The 11,818-nt window shown below is 35.6% G+C and overlaps 2 protein-coding genes across 2 annotated transcripts; one reads left to right on the top strand and one right to left on the bottom strand.

Moving 5' to 3' along the window:
- The first annotated feature begins 306 nt into the window (after positions 1 to 306).
- On the top strand, positions 307 to 9,159 carry LOC100797826 (long chain acyl-CoA synthetase 8). Its single transcript, XM_003556841.5, has 12 exons — positions 307 to 883; positions 1,570 to 1,982; positions 2,068 to 2,148; positions 2,314 to 2,583; positions 2,845 to 2,976; positions 3,049 to 3,222; positions 4,552 to 4,781; positions 6,279 to 6,396; positions 6,635 to 6,766; positions 6,885 to 7,019; positions 7,132 to 7,338; positions 8,801 to 9,159. The coding sequence occupies exons 2-12, from the start codon at positions 1,602 to 1,604 to the stop codon at positions 8,963 to 8,965; spliced, it is 2,025 nt and encodes a 674-aa protein (XP_003556889.1). The 5' UTR covers positions 307 to 883; positions 1,570 to 1,601; the 3' UTR covers positions 8,966 to 9,159.
- A 777-nt stretch (positions 9,160 to 9,936) lies between these two features.
- LOC102670306 (myb-like protein J) lies at positions 9,937 to 10,969 on the bottom strand. The gene is made up of 2 exons (XM_006605537.3): positions 10,260 to 10,969; positions 9,937 to 10,174 (listed from the first exon to the last, which is right to left on the bottom strand). Exons 1-2 carry the CDS (start codon positions 10,967 to 10,969, stop codon positions 9,937 to 9,939), a joined length of 948 nt encoding a protein of 315 aa, XP_006605600.1.
- Positions 10,970 to 11,818: the final 849 nt, after the last annotated feature.

The raw sequence follows: 11,818 nt of genomic DNA, 5'->3' as shown, positions 1-11,818 counted from the left end.
TAGTTTTGTATGGTTGAATAGTTGATTTTTCTCGACTTTTCCTTTTCTTGCGGATTTTGATCAAGTTGTTTATTTCTCATTCTTTATTTTATTTAATATCCATTTGTTGTTTTGAATGAACTGGTCCAAGTCAAAGTGTTTACTTCGTCTAAATAACTCTTGCTCCCAATTCTAGTTGTAATAAATCTAGAGATTGCGGCTTATAACAGAAAAAAAAGGTAAAAGCTAAAAATATATTTTTCATCCTTACTTATTTGTTTGGTTTTATTTCATATAAAATCTTTCACGGTTATATCCAATAGTCAACTGGACGCTAATACTTGTTAAAATCTAACACTCTCGCTTCAATCCTTAATTCAACCCCAAATCCCTCGTGCTCTTATCCCTCTCCACAAAACCAACATAAAAAAAATACAGAAAATGAGAGTATTATGTAGGCCTTCTTCTTCTTCTTCTTCTTCTTCTGTCCTATAATTCATTGATATTTCTTCCCATCAAATCAAATAAAAAGAAAAGAAAAGCAACAGCAATTAACGGTACTACAAATGAATATAAAAGAAACCAAAAAAGAAAAACAGAAATGAGGACACGGTGGGTAAAGTATTGAAGAGAAACCTACATCACTTGAACCGCAACTGATGGAGCTGAAGAAGCAGAAGCTACTAATCATTTGTTGTGACTGTGAGTAGCAAAGTTTAGTTTGGAGATGTTAGAGGAGAAGGATGTTTGTGTATATGTGAAAGTGTAGACTCTGACAATGACCCCGCCGGAGCTCCGTCACGGCCACTTCGTGTTCCTGCAACCAGCCTTCGCCGGAAATTAACCGTCACAGCGACTTGAGGGTTGGATGAGGTGGCTGTTTTGGTTCAAGGTTTGGTTCGAGGTGCGGTGGTTATGGCTGATTCTTGCATTTTTTTTCCTGTAGTTTGCGGGGACTTTTAATCGCCACAAACTGTATTCTTGCTTTTTTTTTTTTCTTGCAATTAGTAACAGTTTTTAACCCCACAAATTATATTTTAAATTTAATTTTAAAAAAAGCATATAGGTTTGGATTTGTCATTTTAATTTTACGAGGATAAAAAATAATTTTTTTTACAGGTGACTAAAAACGAACTTAGAGTATTTCACCGGAAGAAAACATATTTTGGAAAAAAAAAATGTAGATTTTCACATATACGTGTGAACTCTATATTCTATTCAAGTTTGACTTCAACTTATCTTTATGTTTTTTATTCCTTTTCTCTCTTTTAATCAGCGTGGCGGTTGGTATAATAAACTTTTAAAAGGGATACCTTTCAATTTTATACTACTTGACTTTAATTGCTCTCAATTTTTATTTGAAATTCCATTTTGTTTATCATTGAAATACATTGCACATTCATATTCGATTGCTTTCTCCTTTCAGAATCATTGTATTTTATTTTGATTATATCCAACTGATTGTCAATTTGTATTGTCTAACTGATATATTATTGAATAATAGTTGTGTCCATGCTTTCTTTCACACCATTTGAATAGGGAAATCAATATTGTGTTGTGCTCTATTTCTCCATTTGAATAAACTTTTAGGAACTTGACTATACCTTGCCAAGCACAAGAAAATGGTTGATCATGGAGGTGTGCCAGTAGAAGTTGGTGGTGAGGCGGGCTATGCAGTACGTAATGCTCGAAAAACCGAGTTGGTTGAAGCTCCTTGGAAAGAAGCCCCAACCATGGCTCATCTATTTGAGCAATCCTGTGACAAATATAGCCACAATCCATTTCTTGGAACAAGAAAGCTAATACGAAAAGAGTTTGTTACATCAAGTGATGGCAGGAAGTTTGAGAAACTTCATTTAGGAAACTATGAATGGGAAACCTATGGAGAGGTATTTTCTCGTGTGTCAAATTTTGCATCTGGTCTTCTTAAATTAGGCCATAGTGCAGATAGCCGTGTTGCAATTTTCTCTGATACAAGGGCTGAGTGGCTCATTGCCCTTCAGGTAAATTATGCTTGCTTTTATTGAGTCATTCCATTACCTTTTGGCTTAATTCACACATTTTAATGACAATCTTGCTAAACTTCAGGGTTGCTTCAGGCAGAATGTAACAGTTGTTACTATTTACGCTACATTAGGTGAGGATGCTCTGGTCTACTCACTAAATGAGGTAGGAAATTATCATATCTTGCATAATATCTTAGAGATTGTATAATTAGATGAAAATAGTTGGATTTGATACTGCATTTTAGAGAAGTCAAATCCAAAATGGTTAATGATTACAGTAACTAAAAGTGATGGACAGTTTCTCATTTGAGCTTTGTGATGTGAACAGACTGAAGTATCTACTCTGATCTGCGAGTCCAAGCTGTTGAAGAAGTTGGATGCAATAAGATCAAGACTAACCTCTGTCCAAAATGTTATTTACTTTGAAGATGATAGCAATGATGAAGATGCTTTCTCAGGAAGTTTGAGCAACTGGACAATTGCATCTGTTAGTGAAGTTGAGAAACTCGGGAAAGAAAGTCCGGTTCAACCAAGCTTGCCTTCCAAGAATGATATTGCGGTTATCATGTACACAAGTGGTAGTACAGGTCTGCCAAAGGTTTGTTTCTTCGTCAAGTTTTGTTAAAGGTGTCCCTTTCTGTGTGTCTGTGAATGTATAATCTCTTATTCATATTTGTGATTTGATGCAAAGTGCTTTTGTCCAGAGTCATGCTTGTGAATAATGATTTTGGGTGATAAAATATCAACAAGAACCATATCAAGACATTGTATTAATATAATGAAAATTTTCTTGTCTGCAACATTGAGAACCAATAGGATCTCCCTCAGCTCAGTTCTATGATTCCCTTTGATTTGACAGGGTGTTATGATTACTCATGGAAACATTGTAGCAACAACAGCAGCAGTTATGACAATTATTCCAAATCTTGGTAGCAAGGATGTGTACATGGCCTACTTGCCCCTTGCTCATGTTTTTGAAATGGCAGCAGAGGTAATTTCTTCTTAGCCTTCTAACTGTCAAAGTAGTTGATGATATTATCTCTAACTTACTGTGGTTGTCCAGTCTGTTATGCTAGCTGTAGGTTGTGCCATCGGTTACAGCTCTATTCTGACTTTGACTGACTCATCAAGTAAAATCAAGCAAGGAACCAAGGGAGATGCCAATGTGTTAAAGCCTACACTTATGGCAGCTGTACCAGCTATTGTTGATCGTATTCGAGATGGAGTTGTAAAAAAGGTTTGAATCAAACTAACATTATATTTAGTAACTTGAAAAGAAAATTGTGACAACTAACTCCAAAATGGTATAGTGCTTCACAACATTAACTCAACCTTAGTTCATGGACTGTTTGTGGTCAAATGCCATAGTTACTATTGTTTAGCCTTATACTTCGGCAAAGAGGAAGAACACAGTCCTTGTTGCAGCAACTAGGTTGAGTATTGATTTTAGCATCCAACCATTTGAATAGATGGTTTATCAATACCAAATGAATGTACTCTTCCTTTTATCTCATCATAAAAAGATGAAAAGAAAAATAGAAATGGAATTTGACTACAAACTCATCTCAGCTAGTGACTTTATTAATGAATCTATTAGGTTTGATAATATCTGGGATTTAATTGTAGTTTCTAATATAAATTTAGGAAAATTTTGGTTGTTTTTGTAAGAGGTCTGTTTAAGTTAAGGTAGAGGGGAGGAGTAACAACACAGCTTTATCCCACTTGGTAAGGCCTGCTACATGGATCATATATGCTGTTGACTCTATAAAATCATTTAGAGTGAATTTTTTAATGGTTTCTCCTAAAGTTTTCTTGTAACTCGTAGTTCGACAATGTTATAGGATGAAAGGGTTGTTGCTTGGAAGAATAAAAGGAAGACTAAGTAGTTAATTTAGACTGATAGAACAATTAGTAAATTAGAGGGGGGTTAATTTTATAGATAGTGAGAATAAAGGGTAGGGATGTCATTTTATGGACTCATTTGTAGAAGACTGAGCAAGAGTTTCTCGTGAAATGGAAAATCCTTGGGTGGTGAGATCTTTCTACTTGTTCTATTCATTTATAGTCAAGCAATAAAATCATTCTATTATCTTTCGTATTTCCTCATGGGTTCCTAAGAGAAGAATTTCAATTTGACACTTTGTTTTGTATTGTAGCAGCTATATTTGAGCATATCCTTGCATGAGCAAACAACCTTAAAACTAGTTCATGTTATCGTTTGCTCGATAACTCTAACACTACTACTACTCAAACTTTTCCCACATGCATTCATCAACAATCTTATCTTTTTCTTGTATCTCTATCCACCACATCAATACTTTCATCTCCACTATATTTAATTTTTACTTGTATTAGAACTTTACCATTCTATCACTTACTAGCATTGTGAATTTCTGGTGATATAGATATCAACTAGAATTTTCAATTTTGAAAGACACTTTCCAGTCACAATTCTCAAATTGCAAAATCTTATATTTTATGTGTCCCTTTCTCTTGCTATTGAATGCTTTAAAGCAGTGACTAAATAGTTATTTCTCTTCCTTACTCTTTTCTATAATATACTTAGGTTGAGGAAAAAGGGGGGCTTGTGAAGAATCTTTTTCATTTTGCATACCAGCGCCGACTGTCTGCTGTAAAAGGAAGCTGGCTTGGAGCTTGGGGATTGGAGAAGTTGGTGTGGGATACCATTGTCTTTAAAAAAATTCGTGATGCTATTGGAGGCCGCCTCCGTTATATGCTTTGTGGGGGAGCCCCTTTATCTGGAGATTCACAGCACTTTATCAATGTCTGCATGGGGTAACCATTCCTATCTTTATACCACATATTCTTGGAACTAACTAGTCACATGCATGCTTGTGTGCTCACATCCCGGTGTATGTGATGGGGTCATGGATCTAGGTGGTGGAAGAAGTTATCTGCTATACATAGTTTGATTTTAATGTGAATTTCTATCTAATAGTAAGTGTAAGATACAACAACAATAAAATTCTTATCCAATTGATGAGGTTAGCTACATGGATCACATGACATTATTGAGCTAGGTTCAAGACTCAATTCTTTATCATGAGATCTCTTTTAACAATTTCTAGTGTGAGATAGTATATATCATCGTATTCAATTCCTATATGTAAGATTGTAACAATGCCATTCTCCATCATTCTCTTTTTCTTGTTGGTCATGCATAAATTTTAGCCACATGATAGAAACCAGATTAGAATTGTAGACAGAAAATCTTCTATTAATAGAAAAACATTTAAAGACTTTCGAGACACTTGGACTCTCCTGCAACAATCTGAATTCCCTCTCAAATTCAAGATAAAATCTCCCTCCCAACCTCTTTTCTCATTTATAGGCAACATGCTTTGTTTCCCTAATTATCTCAGCCGCCAACTAGCTAACTAACTCTCTAATTATTCTACTGTGAAACTAAAAATGGGGTTAAGTGTACCTATCAATACTCTCCCCTAAAGTTTCACCTTGTCCTCCAAAATTAATGGCATGACTGATAGTAAATTAAGACAACTAATTATCCACCATAAACTAATATAATACCAATGGTTATCAATTAACATTATTAATTTACATTTATGTATAATGTTAAGAGTTGTGAGAATGAAAAAAGACACTCTAACAAGGTGTAAAAATGTGCAAAATTCGTTTTCATAGCTAAACAACAGAAGCTAAAGAATCTAAGTGACATCTCAAGAGCTCGTATCCCAAGTTTCATATATTATGAGTAGAAATAGATTAATGTTCATGTTTTGTGATGTTATTGTTAAGATTCAACATCAACTAGGAATATAGCCAAAGTATTCCCAATTAGATTTGGCCCATTTGGGCAATTCTCCCCCTTTTCTTGTAGCTTTTTTATGTTGAGTGAGGCTTAGTCCATTTTCAATGTTTCCTTTTGACCAGAGGTGGATGTTCTAAGATCTAGTCATGATGTTGGGTCGTTTGTAGATGTCAAAATATGCAAACTTCATGCTCCAAATGTCTAGTCTTTGGCCTGAGGTGGATGTTCTAAGATATCAAATTTGTTAAGAATATTGCCAAAGTGGTCTTTTTATGACTTGGACAATCCTTCCTTTTGACCAAACTTTTGAGGGTTGGTATAGGTCTTTTCCATTTCTAACATATACTTATTTATAGGAAAGACCAGCAGGCTCACTTGGTGCATTAAACTTTATTTTTCAACCATTTCTATTGAAGTTAATGTAAATATTAATGATTTTATACCTCCTTTTGCCAAACCAGATTTGACATTCTCCATACTTACATTTTACCTGTCAACAGGGCTATTATTGGGCAAGCATATGGCTTGACTGAAACATTTGCAGGGGCTGCCTTCTCTGAATGGTATGACCGCAAGGTGGGGCGTGTTGGTCCACCTCTTCCTTGTTCCTACATTAAGGTATGTCATATATTCCACTGATGAAAATTCAGTGTGGTGCATTCATTTATTTAATTAACATCATTAATTATTACAATTTCATGCTTGTGCATAATTGTAAAACTTCTTTGATTTTGAAAATTAGTAAGAAAACGAGTTACATATCTTGAGTTATAGTACTATAAGTTGCAGTTGGTGCCACTTAATTAAGAGCCTTAAATGGGAGGAGTTTGATTTCTTTATTAATGTGGTTATATAGCTTGTTTCTTGGGAAGAAGGAGGGTATCTGACATCAGACAAACCAATGCCACGCGGAGAGATTGTAGTTGGGGGATTTAGTGTGACTGCCGGTTACTTTAAGAATCAAGAAAAAACTAATGAAGTGTTCAAGGTAATTTTCAAACTTTCAGTTATATGCCTATTATCTTTCCCTTTTAACTTTCTTCAACTGCTCTAAAATGTACCTTTGCTAATGTATGCCACATGGGTCATTTTTGAACTTAGTACAGGTTGATGAGCATGGTATGCGTTGGTTTTATACTGGGGATATCGGACAATTCCATCCTGATGGATGTCTTGAAATCATAGATAGGAAGAAGGATATTGTCAAACTTCAGCATGGAGAATATGTCTCTCTCGGAAAGGTTACTCAAATATACCTTGTCATTTTAGAATCTGAATGAAATACTGCCACAAGTTTCTAGTGAATTTTTCAATTCCTACATAGTGATTTCATTTTTTTTCTCTTAATTGCAGGTTGAGGCAGCACTATCATCATGTGACTATGTGGATAATATAATGGTTTATGCAGACCCCTTTTACGATTACTGTGTGGCTCTAGTTGTTGTTTCATATCAGTCCCTGGAGAAATGGGCCGAACAAGCTGGTATTGAGCACAGAAATTTTTCTGATCTGTGTAACAAACCTGAAACTATCACTGAGGTCCTGCAAGCTATTTCTAAGGTTAGCTAATCTGTGGATGCTTCCTTGTTTGCTAGTATATATCCAAGATATAACCTATAGGTTGTCCAGTTATAATTTATCAATTATCAAAATATACATAACAGTAAGTAATTATGATGAGGCAACACTAGCTGTAAACTACAGTACTCTTGATACAAATAGGGAGATGTAAGTTTCCTCTTTCTTCATTTATATTAGGCTGTTTAAATATTTAAGGAAAAAAATTGAATCCTCATACTAAAGTAAGATTGTTCAAGACAATATCAGATAAAGCTAATATCAAGCCAGATTGAATAGTGTTGGAGTCAACATATGAAAAATGGAGATTATATCATACCACCAGTTGCAGTGTTTGGAGATAATAAATCATTCACGAGGCTCCACTTAACTACATAAGATTTTTAGAAAGTTGGTCTTTGACATGGTACCAAAGCCTTAATCAATGGTTTGGAGGTTGATCCTCGCTGCTGTTAGATTTCAGCTTAAAACCAATTGGTACTAAGTGAAGTTGCCCAACAGATATATAAGCTGTACCCCAAGAATTGAGGCAGGCGATGTGGGACTTCCTAACCACCCCTCCACAGATGCCTGCCAAAACAGACGAGCCTACTAGAATAGGCAAGAACTAAGATGGGCTATAGGCTCTGATACCATGTTAGTTTTCAACTTAAAACCAATTGACACTAAGTGAAGTTACCCAACAAATATATAAGTTGCACCCCAAGAATTGAGGCAGACGATGTGAGACTTCCTAACCTCCATTCTTCTAAATTAAGTTGGTTTTTAGTTCAAGATAGAAGGGGCCTATGGTTCATGCTCAAGTCTGAAGTGTTCATGTGTGAGAGAGCATGCTAGAGGCATGAATTCATGTTTGTAAAGTTAGTCTTCGTCTCATGGTTTAGGTTTCTTGGATCCATTTTACAAAGTAATGACGAGATTGATGCAAATGGTGCACATTGCACAAAAAATTCAAGTTGGGAGGATGAAATGGAGGGTTTCTTGAGGCATAAGATATTGTTGCAACTTGCAAGCAGCATCAAATTCAAAGGAAGATTCTACCATAAAACAATAAATTAATGAAAATCACTTGTTCATAAGACTTTGAAACCATGTCTTTGGTCAACTATGCTAAAAGCTATTAAGTGAAGACACATCAATGGTTTTATATGATATCTCTTTAACACTAAAGAATTATAGATGAAATATATGCACTTAAATGTGTTTTGATATTTGCATTGCCTGTATTAAGGAAATTTCCATTTGGGGTTTGTGTTCTTTTGGTTGACCTATCATTATAGTGACATGGCATTTTCCAATCGAGGTGAAGCTTGACAGATAAAATCTGAAAAATGATTTTTAGATCTGCCAAACTAGAGTTTTATTTATGATGTAACAAGGTAGTTATAAGTTAACAAGCATTGTGTGTTACATGGTTAATGGTGACTCCTTAAATTTGTTTCAGGTCGCAAAAGCTACAAAGCTGGTGAAATCTGAAATTCCTGCAAAGATTAAGTTGTTGCCAGATCCATGGACACCTGAATCTGGATTAGTCACTAATGCTCTCAAGATAAAGAGAGAACAACTGAAAGCTAAATTCAAAGATGATCTTCTGAAGTTGTATGCATGAAATATTTAACCTTTTGTCAATGTATTGTTTAGTGTAAGTTATGTAATTTGTATTTTCAATATCTGAAAGTAATATAGCTAAACTTGATGCATGTGTGTTAATTGTTTGTAATATATGGCATAAAAAAGACACACTGCACATTGTACTTGCCTGTGAACATGAATTATGTACATAAAGGAAAACGTGTTCCATTAGTGGTTGTACACTTGTACATATGCATTATATAGTCATGCCAAGTAATGGATAGTTTTTTTATGAGCAATCATTTCACTTGATAAACAAGTCTTGCTGAGTGATATTAGAGACACACACGTGCACACATATATACTAAGTGGTTGGCAATGCAAATAAGCTAGCTTTTACTTCATTCAATTAGCTTAAAATAAAAGTTAATTTGACCAAAATAAAACTATTTTGTAAAATAGCTTATTTCACTAGGTTAGATGATTTTGCTTTAAGTGACACTTCCAGTTGGTGTAACAATCATCACAGTAATTTGGTAGCGAAAGAGGGTGTGCAACGTAAGGGACTTTGTGTTTGTTTAAGAAAACTGTGAAATTGTGCAACGTAATAGCTACTTGTCTGTACTGATTTGTCTGTCTTGGTTTTTTAGCAAATCAAACGCACCTTATGGTTTTTATTCTTTAACTTTTCTGTTTCTGCTTTTGAGCTGAGTTATATTTAGTTCAAAAGTATGATGAATTGCAGACATAATAGGGGGAAAAAGTTGGGATGTAATTGTAATGAGTAGGGAAATGCGATACTTATGTTACTGCAATGTAAACATGTACAGAATAAGGTAGCATGGACTGTGCGAAAAATTACTAGGTAGTCCAGAAGCACTAAATCTTTTGAGTAATTACAAAAGGGAAACAAATAAAGAACTCTGAATGAATATTGATTCGGCAGAGCAAGAGAAAATGAAAATTAAATCTTTCTTCATCAGCCAAGTGATGTGCGAAGGAAGGATGTCAGTATGTTGCAAGATTTGGAGGCAAAACCCAATGTTGGTGAGGTGGTGGAACTTGATCTTGCAAGGTCGTGTCATAAATGCTCTTTCTTTTTCCCTTTTTGTTTGAGGCTCGCAGATGAAGAAAGTATTTTTGGGCATGACTAGCAACTTGGGTTGAGGTTCTAGTCTTAACAGCATACCTTGCAATATTCTTCCAATCTCCCTTGCCATAGATTGCAAGCCCTTGAAGAAATAACCTGTAATGAAAATGAAAGAAGAAAAACATAAAAAGTTTATTGATATGCAAAATCTAATAGTTTGAGAGATTAAATAGAATAGTACATGTGTTCTTCATTGGTCCATCTGTTGCAGCGATTGTGAGATGATGATGCCGATGAAGTGGAGGGTCGGTTCGCTGTCTGTGTCTGTGGAAGAAGGGTGATGTGCCCTGCCGGAGTGAATACCCTAGGTGAAGTGTTGTCTGGCAGTGACAGGGGTGGAAGGTGAACAAGGGTGTCTTGCAACAACATCGGAGTGGATAGGGGAAGAAGGCTAGGGGCAGGGGCAGTGTTCTTTGACTCCAACAACTCTTGCAACAACATCGGAGTCGAAAGGGAAAGAAGGTGATCGAGGGTTTCTTCGGCCGACGGAGAAAGAAGCCTTGGGGCAGTGTTCTCTAACTGATCGAGGGTTTCTTCTATCGGAGGAAGGTAAACGAGGGTGTCGTCCCACTCATCGAAGCCGCCGTGAAACTGTGTATGCGGCAACATCGATTCCGTCGGGGGAGGCACTGACAAAGATGACAACTTGGGAGGAAGTTGAACGAGGCTGTTCTCCAACTCAAACACCTGCAGCTTGTTGTTGTCGGAGCCACCATCAGAATCAGAATCACCACTGTGAACATGGGTGGCGTCCTCCAACGGAAACATCATCGATGGGGCAGTGTTCTCTGAATGAATGAGGGTCTCCAACTCTTTATACAGTGCCTCCTCCTTGTCGAAGTCGAAGCCACCGTCAAACTCAAACTCGTCGTCGTTGTTTCCTCTGAACATTCTTTCTTTCGTTTCAACTCAATAACCACACAAAACTAAACAAAACCCTTTCTCTTCTAATTTCTTTCTTTCTTTCTTTCATAAAAATCTGATCCTTAAATTTCGAACCAGGAAATGCCAATACGCGCGTCTTCGCTTCCTCTTCCCTCCTTCCTTTGTCTAACGGCTACTTTAAAACCAACGGATTCGATTCGGCTTGTTCAAAGAATCCTGTCTTTTGAATCGTTGGATGTCTTTTGCTTGTCTTATCTTTATTTTTTTCTTCTTCCTTTGTAAAACTTTGCCAATTTTATCATCACTTCTATTTGTTCTCTTTGCCTATAAAAAAAATAAATGTATTTATGGTACTTCAACTTTCATCCATTTGACATGGGTCGATATGATTTTTTTTTAAATATTTGATAATTGAACTATATAAATAAATAAATGAATATTATGCATAAGAAAATGACTTAAATATGTTTTTAAGGATACAATGAACACAATAAGCAAAGAGAAATTAAGGAATGTTTGTTTCATGAACTATTTTGTTATTCCCAAGAATACAAGACCGGAAAAAATTGTCCCATGTTTATTATGAGGTCATAAAAAAAAAATCTTGGATATATTTTATTCCTAGAAAAGATATAATCTCATATTCTACCAATATTTAGTCTTGACAGAAAAGGTAGGGAAAAATTATTTCTATGGGACAGAAATACCTCTTCATGAGTAAAACTCCATATTTGCTCTCTTACTAACCATTATCTCACTACTTTCTCATTGTTCCTTGATGATACGGCTTAAATTTTTTTTGGATCCCACAAATTTTGTTCTTGTCCAATTAATGTTCCCGCATTTTGATTTATT

Source organism: Glycine max, chromosome 20 (genome assembly GCF_000004515.6).
Source record: "Glycine max cultivar Williams 82 chromosome 20, Glycine_max_v4.0, whole genome shotgun sequence".
Classification (NCBI taxonomy): Eukaryota; Viridiplantae; Streptophyta; class Magnoliopsida; order Fabales; family Fabaceae; genus Glycine; species Glycine max.
The sequence above is the reverse complement of the archived record's forward strand: the minus strand, read 5'-3'. Positions and strand labels throughout refer to the sequence as shown.

What these genes read in the sequence shown, in the direction of transcription:
- LOC100797826 (XM_003556841.5), top strand. Translation starts at nt 1,602, where the DNA reads ATGGTTGATCATGGAGGTGTGCCAGTAGAAGTTGGTGGTGAGGCGGGC. An exon ending in TGGTCTACTCACTAAATGAG is followed by an intron (nt 2,149 to 2,313) that starts GTAGGAAATTAT and finishes TGATGTGAACAG; the next exon opens with ACTGAAGTATCTACTCTGAT. An exon ending in TTTATCAATGTCTGCATGGG is followed by an intron (nt 4,782 to 6,278) that starts GTAACCATTCCT and finishes ACCTGTCAACAG; the next exon opens with GGCTATTATTGGGCAAGCAT.
- LOC102670306 (XM_006605537.3), bottom strand. Translation starts at nt 10,969, where the DNA reads ATGTTCAGAGGAAACAACGACGACGAGTTTGAGTTTGACGGTGGCTTC. An exon ending in TGGACCAATGAAGAACACAT is followed by an intron (nt 10,175 to 10,259) that starts GTACTATTCTAT and finishes TTTTCATTACAG; the next exon opens with GTTATTTCTTCAAGGGCTTG.